Source organism: Euprymna scolopes, chromosome 36 (genome assembly GCF_053919585.1).
Source record: "Euprymna scolopes isolate OS-2025 chromosome 36, ASM5391958v1, whole genome shotgun sequence".
NCBI lineage: Eukaryota > Metazoa > Mollusca > Cephalopoda > Sepiida > Sepiolidae > Euprymna > Euprymna scolopes.
This window is the reverse complement of record NC_136517.1, coordinates 54403539-54418723: the sequence shown is the minus strand read 5'-3', so window position 1 is coordinate 54418723 and position 15185 is coordinate 54403539. Positions and strand designations below refer to the sequence as shown.

General features: G+C 34.4%; 1 protein-coding gene across 1 annotated transcript in view; it reads right to left on the bottom strand.

Annotated features, from left to right (window-relative positions):
• Positions 1-9869: 9869 nt before the first annotated feature.
• LOC145260245 (uncharacterized) overlaps positions 9870-15185 on the bottom strand; it is a 42649-nt gene continuing 37333 nt past the window's right edge. Inside the window, exon 3 of the mRNA XM_080118071.1 lies at positions 9870-10197. Within this exon, the coding sequence (XP_079974197.1) occupies positions 9870-10197 (328 nt within the window). The remainder of the gene's footprint in view (positions 10198-15185) is intronic.

Below are 15185 nucleotides of genomic sequence, written 5' to 3'. Positions count from 1 at the left end.
ATTGAGAAATGGTTTTTGTGTGTTAAGATATAAATATGAAGAAATAAATGGATGAAAACGATATTAACAATAATAAATAATTTAGTAACAATTTTCTAACTGAAACAGGTACGACAATAATAAGGAGGTTTTAATTGCTTGTGCTAAGCCGTATGTTTAAAGCGTCTCTATTACGGTTAGATGGCTATATGCCACCTAATACTGCTTTTAAATATTTAACATTTAAAGGAAAATTGGATACTTGTACAGTTTAATCAAGACATTAAAAATGAAAATATCGAAAAAAGGTTATATTGTACGCATCCATTATGGAATGAAGTTTTCCGAAAAAAAAAAAAGAAAAAACATCACTTAATTTCATCAAGTAGTTTTTTTTTTACAGCGAAAAAACAATTTGTTATGATACCGAGCAAAAGGTTCGATTTTTAGGAAGAAAAGCTATTATTTAAGATGGGGAGAGAGTGTCGGCGCTTTAAACTGAGTTATCTCCCTGTGGCATGTTAAAAAAATTCAAAGATGTTTAAAAAATACAACGCGCTGTCATAAAAACGTGTTTTTCCACTGTAAAAAAAACAAAAAAAAACAAAAAAAAACAAAACTACTCGATCAAATTAAGTGAATTTTTTTTTTTGAGATCTTCAGTCCAAAACGGATTTGTACAATATAACCTTTTTTCGATATTTTCATTTTTTTTAATGTCTTGATTAAACTGCACAAGTGCCGAAAATGGGATATATATATATTTAAAGGGAAATAACTTTGTATCCGACAGTTACCTTCCTTGCACAAAAGATATTTCAAATCAGAGTTATCTGCCACTAGCTTTGACAGACGGCAGCAGAACAAAGGGGGAATTTCAAACGGAGACGCATTTAACGAAATTGACCTTACGCAGTAAGACTTTATTTTACTATTGAATTACTATTTATCAAGGCAAAAAGCAACACGAGGATAAGAGTTAACGAGATGGATCAATTTAAGTTAGACGATGAAGAATATGAGAAGATTGAAAATGAATTGAATTTTTTTTTTTTTTTACATAGGCATCACCACATTATCAAGGCCAAGAGGCCACTCAAGGATAAGGGTTAAAGAGTGTACAGTAGAAATTGGACAATATAGTAATCATTAGTAATGAAAATTTGGTAAATTTAATAACTTATATGGAACGGCTCATCAAGAACTTATTTACGTTAGACTTGAAGACAACCATATTGAATTAACAAAGTTGATTTACTTATGAAGACAGTTTATGACAAGTATTTGTTGACATTGGATTTGAAGATAGCCATGTTATAGTATGCAGGGAAACAATTCTATGGTATTGTGTTCAACAGATGGGAACTTTCTAGAAAGAAATTCTGTTCATGTAAAATCAACCTGATGCTTGCTACGCACACGGGGAAGGAAAGGAAAGTTATTTTCAATTGTAGTAGAAAGACGACTTCTTGCTTTGAATGTAGGGTCCAAAGGACTAGAGCTCAGTCGAGCATTTTCTATAGAAATAACTATAAGGTAGAGAATGATTAACAACGTCTCTTCTGTGATAAAGAGGTTTTCAAAATAGAAGAGATTATCTCGATATTACAAGAGAATATTTATTTACTCATGGAGACAGTTTGTGACAAGTAGTTGGACGACGAAGATTTTTATGTAAACATTGACAGCCATTTGACCATATTCTATTTGTCTATTTACTAAAAACTTTGCATTGCGCTAAAACAGTGCCAGGCTATATCATCATCAACAACAGTGCTCAACACAAAAAGGGGGACTTATATAGTCATCCAAAGGCAGAGTCTGTCTGTCTGTCTGTCTGTCTGTCTGTCTGTCTGTCTCTCTCTCTCTCTCTCTCTCTCTCTCTCTCTCTCTCTATATATATATATATATATATATATATATATATATATATATATATATATATATATATATATATATATATATACACACACCCATTGGACCTAAAATTCTGGATATTTTGTTTCTTAAAAGGAATTTTCTTTCACTTTTCGGATTACCAACGTGGAAGTCATTACCCACGCGAAAATGTTATTCCTGGTTTGTTTGTTTTTTTTTTCCAATTGTTTCATGTATATATATATTTTTTAACTGTTTTTCTTCGTGACTAAATATCATAAATTGTTGTTTCATTTAATGCATGAATCAGCAAATTCTAGCTTTGCTACAATAATAATTTGCTAATTTCTTACTGTCTTCTGATGAGAAGAATAGCAAGAGGGGCATTCTTTTAAAACTCTGTGGAATAAGGACTTTGAAAATTGTTTTTGGAGTATCCTGTCGAATAATAAATTTTAATTGTAAATTTTAATTTACAGTTTTAAATTCTTTTATTTCTTCTCATATCTCTCTCTCTCTCTCTCTCTCTCTCTATATATATATATATATATATATATATATATATATATATATATGAGGAGAAAATAAAAGAATTTAAAACTGCATATATATAAATATATATACATATATATATATATATATATATATATATATATATATATATATATATATATATAAATGTAACTCTTGGTTCGTTCGCAATAGTCTAAAAAAAACAGTGGACGGATGGCTTCTACGTTTTGGTATAATATATTTACTATATCCATGTGTGTTTTTATATACTTCTTTTTAATTATAACATTATACTTAATTTTTCTATGATAAATAGGTGGTTTTCTTTGTACCGATAGGCCATTTTTTTTTTATTTAGGGACAATTATTTATTACCGCTTCCTGTTACGTGACCAGTGTGTCCAATTTAGCGGTTTTCCTGCTAGATCTGGAGATTTTGTTTGCAATCTAGCGGGGAATTCTAGAAAATCTGGAGATATTTCGCACCCACACACTCGCAATTTTAGATTAATAAAATAAAGACAACGCTTGAAAATACTTTAAAACATAAAATAAACTCATTCATGTAAGTAAAAGAAAGTAGCATTTATTTATTGCCTTTGGTAACAATTATTTATTGATTATTTGTTTTGTTTTTCACCTTTTTTCGACTAACCATTCTTAAATCTCGCTATAAAATCGATTTTTCCAATTACATTTTAGGTGGGGAGGGCATTCCAACCTCCGAAGTTTAGTTTAAAATACGATCTAAGCAATCCCGCTTAATTTAGAAGTATTTAGTCGAAAATTGTAAAAAGCAAGAAACAACAGCAAAAAAAAACAAACTTATACCAATACAGTAGAATTTAATTATCTACCAACCTAAATACTTTTAACATGCTAAAACAAAGTTTTTTTGGTTTTTTATTTTTCTAATTTCAAAATATGTTGCACCATTATTGTGATGTTTAATTTGCAGTATATTTCAATTTAACTTTTATTATAAAAAGTTTGAGTTTATGATTTGTTTCTTGCAAAAAAAATTTTTTTAAAAATATCCTCTCTGAAAAAAAAACAGGTAAAACTAGCTTCATAAAATATGTAAGCCTTCTGGGGAGCTAACCGCTTCAATATAATTCCAGAAACATATAGTGAGAAAACACGGAACATTTTATATATTGAATATACTATATTTATAATTTTTTTTTTGTAGGAAGTTAAAATATGGAGGGGTTTTTTTTGGGGGGGGGGTGAATTAGCGATTTTTGAAAATTTCAGATGATAAAAGTTAAAAATCTAACGATTTTCTGGACATTTCTTTCTCATGATCTCGCAGGTTGTTTTAAATCTCAGAAAAGGATATTTTGGTCTCACAGGCTTAATGTAAACATAATGTGTTTACAATATCGGTAAATTTTCAATAGGTTTAATCACATGATTATTGATAATGTAACCATGTGATTGAAATTTGATTTAAATTAACCACATGTGGTCACTTTTCTATCAAATATTTCTCGAATAATGGTAGGGACAGACAATGAATGCCGACGCTCAAAGTGTATACACATTTTGACCCTTCCCTTTACTTAAAAATTCACCAAAAATCAGGAAAGTAACCGATTTAAATGAAAATTTCAGTATTTATCAAATAATGATCGCAGAATATAATAAGCTAATTATTTTTTACTTAACTCTTAGTGAAAATGTTTTATTTTGTTTAAACAAAAAATACCTTTACTAAAGTTATGGTTTTCAGTAGTAAATAAAAAATGCAAGAATTTATTTATTTTTTTTTTAATATAAATAAAGCATCGTAATTTGTAACAATAAAAAATAATTTTTACAGGAACATTCCGAAAAAAGCCCCTAAAGTCCGTATTAATGAATTAGATATAACTCGAAGAAAAATAAATTTCTCACATACTATCAGGAAATTAAAGATTCAATTAGATTCCTTTTTCAGTCACCTAAATTATTTAGGGTGAAATAAGTTTAGGAATTTATAGCCAAACCTAAATATTTTTTTTTTGCTTAAAAAAAATAGCATTAATACAGTAAGTTATGTAAAATTTGCATAGAATGCTCTGCTTTACGGTTGTTGTAAAAATGGAACGGAAATTTGAATTTCGTTCCCTTTTAAATTCGGTACATTTTTACATTACGTCCAACTCATCGTTCACATTCTTCACGTCAATTTTTATAGCTTTTCGGGTATGCTGGCAAGGTTAGGGGGGTGTCTATTACGAAAGCCGTTCTAACATGGGTAGATTGGTAGGTGTGTCAGAAATTTCGTGAAAATAGTGAATAATTCCACCCCATTTTTCCAAGCTTATAACTCCTCGAAAAATGTAACTCAAGCCCTAATTTTTTTTCAATTAAAGGAGCAAGGACTAAGGTTTCATTAAAAAAAAAAACAAAAAAAAAAACGTGTTTAAAAAAAAAAGGTTTTAAACTTCGGACTTTACAGGTAAATTTCTAAAAACACTACTTTTTTGTTTTAAATTTGAATATATTATTTATTGACCTTTTCTCTTCAATTTGTGATATATAACACTTTGGCGAGTAAATTAATTATTTACTTTTTAATAGACATTTCAAAATGGGAGGCGTGAATTATTCGACCCCCTGTCTTTCCAAGCTTATAACTACTCGAAAAATGTAATTCAAGCCCTAATTCTTTTCAATTAAAGGAGCAAGGACTAAGGTTTCATAAAAAAAAACAAAAGAAAAAACAAACAACGTGGTTTAAAAAAAAACGTTTGTCTAAAATATTATATTCAGCTTATTGGAAAGAGCATAAAATTTCACATTGATCCTGAAAATATCGTAAAAATAGAATCAATAGAAAAATTTTGATAGATTTTTAAAATTGAAAAATTGAAAAATATTGAGTTCGTAAAATTCATTAATGTTTAAAAAAAAATATTTCTATTACTTTTGAAACAACTTTAATAGTTTATTTTGGAAGTATAATCCATAAAGAAAATAAACAACCCACTTTTAAAAGAGAAATTACGAGTTTTTTATATTTTATTCGCAATTTCGTGATAGGGGTGTCAAAAATTCCTACAAAAATTCTGATACATCTACTAGATTGGAGTGTTTATTCGTTGTAAACGTACCTGACAACCTATAAATGTCGACATTTCCAATGTGAAAGCTGGACTTATGTAAAAAATAACAAAAAGATATACCAAACTGACAGTTCGTTTAAAAATGGAATTATTTCCCTTTCGTTATTAACTTTTTTTTTTTTTTTTTTTTTTTAATATTTTGTGTTTTATATACATAAAGTACAATTGTTGAATGTTACTGTTTTGATTATATTCGTTTGGGGGCACAATTAAAAAATTAAGAAAGATTAAAACGGAGCGAAATTTAAGTTTCTGTTCCATTTTTACAGCAACCGTAAAACAGCGCATACTCAGCAAGTTTTATCATAATTTATAAGCATGATGTTGAAACACTAAATCAACATCTAACTTATTTTTCTGCATAATTAATGATGGAAGTATTTTTCTATTTATTTTCTGAACATCTGTTAAAAAAAATAATTTGTACATTCTCATGAAAAAAAGAATCAAACTTTTCTCTGCATTCACATAACTATTTACAGTGTTCATGTAAAGTATTCATCTGTTCTTTTTATAATAAAAATTCCGTTTTCAAAGAGAAACGTTTACTGCCAAATTTCTTTAAAAAAAAAAAGTGCAAGTTTTCCTGAAAAAAAACAACTTTCACCTAACAATTTATGGTAAAAAATTAATCTTTTTTTGGGGGGAAAAATAACTTTTATTGATTAAAAAAATTGAAAAAAAATAATAAAAGTAAATAAACGAACAAAATGCAATTTTTCTTGAGGAATGTGTTCCATTTTAACAAACTGAGCCGCAGCAACGCGTGGCCGGGTACAGCTAGTATATATATATATATATATATATATATATATATATATATATATATATATATATATATATATGTATATATATAAAATGTTCGTCCATCGATTTCAATGAATACCACGAAGCATCACTGATGATGCTTGATGATGTAAAAAAAAAAATAAAAAAAATAATTTTTAACTTTTCTGGTAGACATGCGCTCTTTTTTTTTAGACACTAAGAAAGCATACAGTTAAATCTAAATATCTCTTACTTTACTGTATTTCCGTGGCAAGAAATTTTCTCTTTTAATTGCCCGTGTCCAAATAAAAAATAATTCCATGTCTTTAGGAAAAGAAAATACAGTCACTTTCAGACCATTTTTGTAATTTCTTATGCAATTAGGCACAACGCAACGATTAGGCATTTTGACCTATTGAAATCCCTACTATATATTAGGTACAATATAATAATTAATAGAGAATTAACTCTCTTTCTCCCCCTATCTATCTATCTATCTATCTATCTATCTATCTATCTATATACATATATATTTAAATAAGGGGTTAGTCACCAACAATGTGTATTTTTTCATATTATTTTATTATTCCGTGTCTTGGTTTTTCATTGAGAATTATGTTTGGATCATTGTAATAATGTTTTTAAATCACTGAAATCGTTTTTAAGCGTTTCAGACGTTCTGTGAAGCGTCCTCGCCAGAAATTATTTTCAAATGTGTTGGAGATGTAAAAATGGCATTTTCGTAGTTCATTTGAAGTGTTTCCAAGGGGTGGAGGCGTGAAAGTGTTTATTATTCATTGGCATGTTCAATTTTTATTACTCTTTTATGGGGTTTGTCGAGGCCGCTGACCTCGGCTTTAGTCACTCTTGTGTTATGTTTCTCTCTCTCTTACTTTCTCTGACGCAGCGGGGCGAATCTCCTCTCTCTCTTTTTGGTCCCCTCATTTTATAGTGGCAAACCGGCTCCCAGCGACTGTGATAATTGAGGAGCTTTGCCATTGGTCGATAATTATTTTGTGGTTATCTTATTTTTTTCTTCCCAAGCGGAATCGATGCGTGGAGCCATGTGCAAAAGACGAGTTCTCATTTTGTCTTTCATGGTGGATGCGTTAACATCCAGTTCGCTGCCAATTCTCATCATGTTCCCACACACATCGCCACCCGAAATAGCGGAGCTATTCCGAGAGTGTGCATGAGGATTTTGGTCGATAGTAGTAGTCTATGCTTTTGAGGTGTGGGGGAGAATGAACATTTTGGAAAAGGATGAGCTTTTGTTCCTACTTTACATATAGTAGACGTGGTCCTTGTGTTTCGCAAAGCGAACACGTCTACCTGAGCGTGTTACAGTAGGTTCATTTGGTGAGTCTTCTATGTCCTGTGTTGGAGCGAACATGTCTCCTGTTGTCATCAGTTCGATGTCTTCATTGTTAGTGTTGCTGTTATTATTGGCATTACTGAACTTGACTGGTTTTAGTCTTTCTACTGAGACTGTTTGTATATCTCCTAATGGCAGTTCGATATGAAAGTGCTTGTTTTGCCTTTGGATGACCCTATGTGGTCCAGAGTATGGAGCTTCCAGTGGTTTTCGAATCCTATCCCTTCGAAGCCACACATGGTTCGCTGATTTTAGCTCTTCTGGTATGAATGCTTTTTGTGTTGTATGAAACTGTCTTTCTGAGAGGAGAGCCATATCCAACTTTTGCATCTCTTTGGACATTTTTCTTATGTCTTCTCCATGTAGATCTGAATTTTCTTGGTTCATTATTAGTTTTGGCAGTAGTAGTTGGGTCCCTGTAACTGCGGCAGCTGGGGAAAATCCTTGGTCATTAGGCATGTTTCTAATGCCAAGCAGTACGATGGGTAGTGCATCTAGCCAGCTCTGCTGTCGTGTCATGATTGCAGTCTTTAGGGTCCGGTGTAGCCTTTCGATCATTCCACTGGTTTTAGGATGATATGCCGTCGTGCGGAGTCTGTGGAATCCGATTATCATGGATAAATCTTTGAACAGCTCACTTTCAAACTGGCTTCCTCGGTCTGTAACCACATGTAATGGAACTCCAAAACGGAAGATCCATATGGTTAAGAATGCTATTGCAATGATAGAGGCAGATGTGTTCTGCAGAGGTGTGACCTCCACCCATCTTGTTGCTCTATCAATACATGCCAATACATATCTGGCTGGAGATGTGTATACACCATCATATGTGGTGGCGGGTGGTAATGGTCTAATGATGTCGATATGTACTGTTTTGAATCTCCCAGATGGTAGGGAAAATGGTGTGGTTTCTGTATTGGTGTGCCTGGAGATTTTATATTGCTGGCATTGAAGACAGCCTTTAGCCCAATTTTGTATATTTCTGTCCATGTCTGGCCAAAAGTATCTGGACTTTACTAACTTGGTTGTTGGTGTAGGTCCTGGATGTGAGATGTTATGAAATGTGTCAAAAATGTTCCTGCATAACGGTTCGAGTATGTACGGTTTGGGAGTGGGTGTTGATATGTCACACCAGATGGATGACCCTTGTAGTTTGTATGGCTTTAACTGACTTTCATATTTACGGAGTTCATCGTCAGTTTTCTGTGCTTTTTTTAAAATGCTAGGGACAGTGGTTTGTGATCGGAGAAGAGGGTCACATTCTTACCTTCTATTTGAGGTTTGAAATGCAACACAGCTTGGTATGCTGCTAACAGTTCTCTGTTAAAGGTGGAGTATTTCTTTTGGCTCTCCGATAGCTTTCGTGAGTAGAATCCAATAGGTATCGATTCACCGTTTACTATCTGATTCAGTGCTGCTCCTACCACATAGTTGGAGCTATCTGTGACCAAGTGATATTGTGTGGCCTTCGGATCAGGATGTGTCAATGCGGATATTTCTGCTAGGATAGTTTTTATTTTTACAAATGCTTCTTTTTCGGGTGGGCCTAATTCCAGTGTTTTAGCTGCAGGATTGTGTTTAATGGCTTCCGTCAAAGGCAGTAGCACATCTGCAGCCTGTGGGATTAGTTTTCTGTAGAAATTGACCATTCCCAGGAATTGCCTGAGCGATTTAGAGTCTGTTGGTCCTGGAAAATTTTTTATATCTTCCACTTTCCGTGCCGTTGGTGTAAGTCCTCCAGCAATTACACTGTAGCCCAAAAATTCAATGTTATCTCTGAAAAATTGGCACTTGTCGACAGAGATTTTAAGGTTATTCTCTTCAAGAAGTGAGAGAACCTTTCCAAGGTCATTGTGGTGTTGTTCCTCAGACTCTGAAAACACCGGGATGTCAGCGATGTATACAGAAAACGCAGCCCACCTCCCTGAGTACGCTGTCCATAAATCTTTGGAAGGTTGAACTGCTATTTCGCAACCCAAAAGGCATAAATAAATATTCAAAAAGGCCAAATGGTGTTATCACGGCAGATTTTTCAATATCAGCCTTCTGAATTGGAATTTGATGATATGCCTGTAACAAATCAATCTTTGAGAATACTCTCTTTTTAAAAGCTTGGCTCCGAGGCTGTTAATGTTCGGGATTGGGGATCTGTCTGGTCTTGTCAGGTGGTTCAGGTATCTGAAGTCACCACACACTCTCCATTTTCCGGGGGTTGATTTCGGAACTAGGTGTATTGGTGAGGATCATGGGGATTTCGATGGTCTTATTATTCCAGCCTTTAAGAGCTCTGTGAATTCTTGTTTTGCCGCCTCATATTTCTCTTCGGACAGCTGTCGGATCTTGGCGTAAGTTGGAGCACTATCTCCAGTGTCTATGACATGGGTTACTCTTGTGTTAGATGCTGGAGGTTGCTCTGTGCGTGGTGTGGTAAGCTTGGGGAAATTTTTGAGGAGAGACGGCATCGTTCCTGGTAGACTGTCATGGTTGTTTACCGTTATATTTTGTATCTGGGGTGTGCCCCGTCCCCCTTGTACATAGCGGCGTGTTGTCTCATCCACCAATTTACCATCACTACAATTCAAGATGAGACCGTAGTGACAAAGAAAGTATGCACCTAAAAGGGGGTTGACAGTGTCCGCAATTACAACTGTCCAAGGGTATGAATGGCGTAAACCTGGAATAATAATGTCCACTTGTATTTCCCCAAAGCATTTTTTATGGCATCTCCATTGACCGATGACAAACGTACAGGTGTGGAATTGATGGTTATATCAGGTGCCAGACTGTGTGGTAGTATTGTTACAGAGGTATCTGTATCTATAATGAAGTTTTCTATCTTTTGTCCAATTTTGGTGGCAACCTCAAATAGTTACGAATTGTCGGTTGCTGTTCCAACTCGCATAATAAGTTTCCTGAAGTTTAGTTAGGTTGCCTAATGGGTGATGATGGTCTTGATGCAGGCATTATTTTTCAGTTGGATTTTTGAGGCCATCTGCACCATGGTTTGCAGGTTCTCGATTTTTCCGCAAAGTACAAGTGTCCACGACAGACTTGGAGTTTCTGGTCCTCATAAAAGGACCTTATATTATTGTATGTTCTTATGGCAATGCTGGTGGAAGCTAAATTTCCGTTGGCTCTGGGTGGTGGTGCGGTAACATTGTGCACATACTTTGATCTCAGAAAAGGAACTATTTCATCCGCCAATGTATCCAATTCATATACCGAGGCGTTTTTTACTGCTGCTATAACCGGGGTTATTTCGGTGGGCAGTGCCTGAATGAATTTGTGGCGCACGAGTTCCTCTCCCACACCTACTTTACTAGCTGTCGCCATCAGTTCCTGTAAATATGTGGACGGTTTTCCTGTCATAGCTGTAGCGCCAATAAGTCTGTTGAACAACTCAGGCTTTGATTGTTCGAGCATATTTATCACGGCCTCTCTCAGTTGCGTATAACTTTTAGAAACAATGATCGTGGTGGGTAGGTTTTAAATCAAGCCGGGGGGAAGATTTGAGAGGACATGATAGAATCTTGTGGTCTCGTTGGATATGTTCCTCAGTTCGAATTGAGCCTCGCATATGGCGAACCATCCGTCCACAGCAGCATGCATAAATCCCGGTATCTTTACAGAGACCGCTGACACAGTATGCTCCATTGCGAAATTTGTGGATTACACGTTCAGTGGTTGACAAAAATGTTTAATATCTTAGCAGATTGCCGTTCGTCCTGTTAATATAATTCAACTTTTTTCTTTTTTTTTTTTTGTGAAGGTTGGTGTTTGTATAATTGTTCGCCAATTCTTATTTTAGTCACGTAAATTATTTGAGCAAAAACAAACAAAAAAAATGAGTTCTCTTAACTTCAGCAATAATATGTCTGTCCTTTTATTATTATTATTTATTTATTTTTGGAATGTGCGATTTCATCGTGGTTGGCGGGTTCACCATTTATAGCGGTCTAGGGTATAGAAGAAAATGCGTGTTTTTCTCGCGTTCGGGTGTCACCATTTATGGCCTGGATATTTATAAAAAAAGGGATTTAACAAAGGAGAGGAATGTTCGTAAACTGTTTGTAGGTATGTATGAATTGACAAGGAATGAATGTTCGTAAACTGTTTGTAGGTATGTATGAATTGACAAGGAATGAATGTTCGTAAAATGTTTGTAGGTATGTATGAATTGACAAGGAATGAATGTTCGTAAACTGTTTGTAGGTATCTATGAATTGGCAAGGAATGAATGTTCGTAAAATATAACTTATCTTTTGGACGATGGAGAGGGTTAGGGTAGGCCGGTTATCCTGCTGTCGGTGATGCATGTCCTGGCTTGTAACTGGAAAGCGAGTGACTTCTTTCATCAGCGCTAGCAGCCCGGCGTCTTCGTCTTCTTTCTCCTCCTCTTTTCTTTGTTTGTATGAATTAGGGTTGTTTGGAATTGAAGGCGTTTGGCCCATAACATGATAGCGTAGTCGGCTTCAGTTCACTGGTGCCTTATTTCTTTTTCTTCTTCATCTCTTTAGATCGGGTGGGAGAATCCGTCCGTGCGTTCACTGATGCAGCGGGGCGAATCAATCTCCTCTCTCTCTTTTTGGTCCCCTCATTTTATAGTGGCAAACCGGCTACCAGCGACTGTGATATTTGAGGTGTTTATTTTAGACGCGGAGCTAGCTCTGCCATTAATCGATAATTATTTTGTGGTTATCTTATTTTTTTTCTTCCCAAGCGGAATCGATGCGTGGAGCCATGTGCAAAAGACGATTTTTTTATTTTGTCTCTCATGGTGGATGCGTTAACATCCGGTTCGCTGCCAATTCTCATCATGTTCCCACAAAAGAAAAAAAACACCAACCGTTTTTAAATGAGTTATAATAAAATAACACGCAATGAAAAAATGTTTTTTTTTTTGTTTTCTTTTTCATTTTCTTCGCCGTCGTTTTTGCCATCTTCTTCGTCTACTTCGCCATCTTTTCCTTTTTCGCCGTCTTTTTCTTCGCCCACGTAAAATTTATCGACAATTTTTTTGCAGAATGTTGGCAGGACCCGTTATTGATTGATAAACATTATTGACTGATAAACGGGTTTTCTCAAGTATAATTTTCGATTCAATTTTTACGATATCTTTTGTTTATTAAAATGTTATGTGAAACTACAGTCTAGTTGAAACAAAAAAAACATTTCTTAGTTATTTAATTTCATTATTACATATTCATAACAAATTACAGAGTTGTTAAAAATTAAAATATGCTTATTATTAATTGTTGTTATCAGCAGTCGAGTTGTTATTGTTGTCTTTTCTTCTTGCTAGACTGTACAGTTGACTCGCTAATTTCGTGTCGCTAAAAGTTGCCTTCGGTTCCAATTTTTACATCCGGTTGCGGCCGCCATCTTGCGTACGACTTTAGTCAAGATTGCCCATATAAAAAAAAAAAAAAAAAAAAAAAAAAAATTCTATGATATTTTGTTCAATAAGGAAAGAAAAGTATTTAATTAGCATTTTATTTGTTTTTTTGGGGGGTTTTGTTTTACAATACGCAGACATTCAAAAAAAGTAGTAAAAAAATAAAATATATAATAAATAAATGTTACCATTGGCTATAAAAGTCATTTTGCAACCCACCTGAATCATTTATTGGTGTTTTAAAGTTGTTTCAAATGCTCTTTATTTCATCCCCCCTCTTCTTCTTCGTAAGGAAAGAACAAGAGGCCCTGTTTACAAATTTGTTTTCGCGCACATTTTTAAAGACTGAATCGTGCAAAAATAGAAAATAAAATACTCAACAGAATAGAAAAGTGGTCGAAAACAAATATATAACATTTAAAATAGAAAATAAAATGAAAGACTTTCTTAAGTTTCTTTTTTGGGGGTGGTGTTGGTGTAGTGAATGATCTCTCTCTCTCTCTCTCTCTCTCTCTCTCTATCTATCTATGTCTATCTCTCTTTCTCTTTATATATATGTGTATGTGTGTGTGTGTGTGTGTGTGTGTGTGTGTGGATAGGTATCCCAGAATACTGTTTTATTTGGAGGGGGGGTATATTTCACTTTTGTGGTACTAGTACGGAACAACACAAGAAGGTGCTTATACAGAGAAATACCGTGCTACTTTTTAAAATAGCATATTTAATTTTTTCAGAATATTTGCGTGAATTTTCAAAGAAGGTACCGTAATAAAGAGAATGAAGGAGAATGGTGCGGCACGGCATTCCATAAAAAGCGAAAAAAAAAAAAAAAAAAAAAAAAAAGAGAAAGCAAAAAAAAAAAAAAAAAAAGAATAAAGACGTGCTGTTGAAATTCATCGAAAAACTTCTACAGCCGAAATGGCGGAAACGAAAAGCAAAAATCACGCTGAGACCGAAGATGAAGTTGGTATTGCTAACGTTGATACTCTTACTTCGAAAGTCAACATTGACAGCATTGATACATCAAAACTGTCAATGATAATGAAATTTTAGAGTTGCTGCGAAAACATACACTGCAACCGATTTTACAGATGTTGGTCTACGGCCTGTTGCGATTAACCATGAAATTCGCGGTATGCTTGTTCGACAGGAACCTGCTCTGTGCAGCACTGCTGCACTGCTGCAGCTCGATCATGAACCCAAGGAAGTAGTGCGACCAGGAACGAAAACAAAAGGCGACGTTAGAAAGTAACAACAAAAAAAACTGGTTCTATCGGGTTTTGCGGAACAGTTAGAAAAGTTTGCGAACATGGATGGTGTATTCTCCTTTCAGAGAAGCCTTATTTTGCTTCTGTTGCAGACTGTTTTCAATTGGACTGTCGTTTTTCTGTTGATGTGGGTTTTATGAATTGGTGGAAATTAAATCCCAAAGTATATGAACACGAAGCTAGCACATTTCATGTTCAGGCGTTTCTCAATTGGAAGGAGCTAACGATCCGACTTGCTGAAGGAAAGGTAATTGACACAGTAGAGAAAAATCGTATTGAGAAGGAAACTAAGAATGGCGGGATTGCTGGATATCATTAGGTTTCTCGTCAAGCAGAACCTGGCATTACAAGGTCACCGGGAAGACATTCATGATGATAAAAGAGGTCAAGAAAACAAAAGGGAATTTTTTGTAGAATTGGTAAATTTATTGGCCAAGTATGAACCTGTGCTCCATGAACATTTGGTGAAAGTTAACCTGGGAAAGAAAATTGTTACTTCTTATCTGTAACCAGAAATTCAAAATTAATTTGTGAACATTTTGGCAAAGCAGACGAGAAAGACAATCATCGATCAGATCTAGAAAAGCAAGTATTTTTGCATAATTTTTTATAGTACTCCTGTACCAGATGAGTGAGGTGTTGCGCTACGTAAAAATTGACGAAAATGAAGTAAAGGTAGAGAAGTCGTTTCTCCGCTTCATCGAGACAAAGGGTAAAAGCGCAGAGGAAATCTCTGAACTGATTTTGAGAGAACTAGAGAACAATGGGATTTAGATTGGTGACTGTTTTAGCCAGGCATTTGACAATGTCTGTAATGGCACACCACCGATCGGGTGTGCAAAGAGCATCTTCTAAATCAAATTAAAAGCTCTATTTGTGCCATGCACAAACCATTC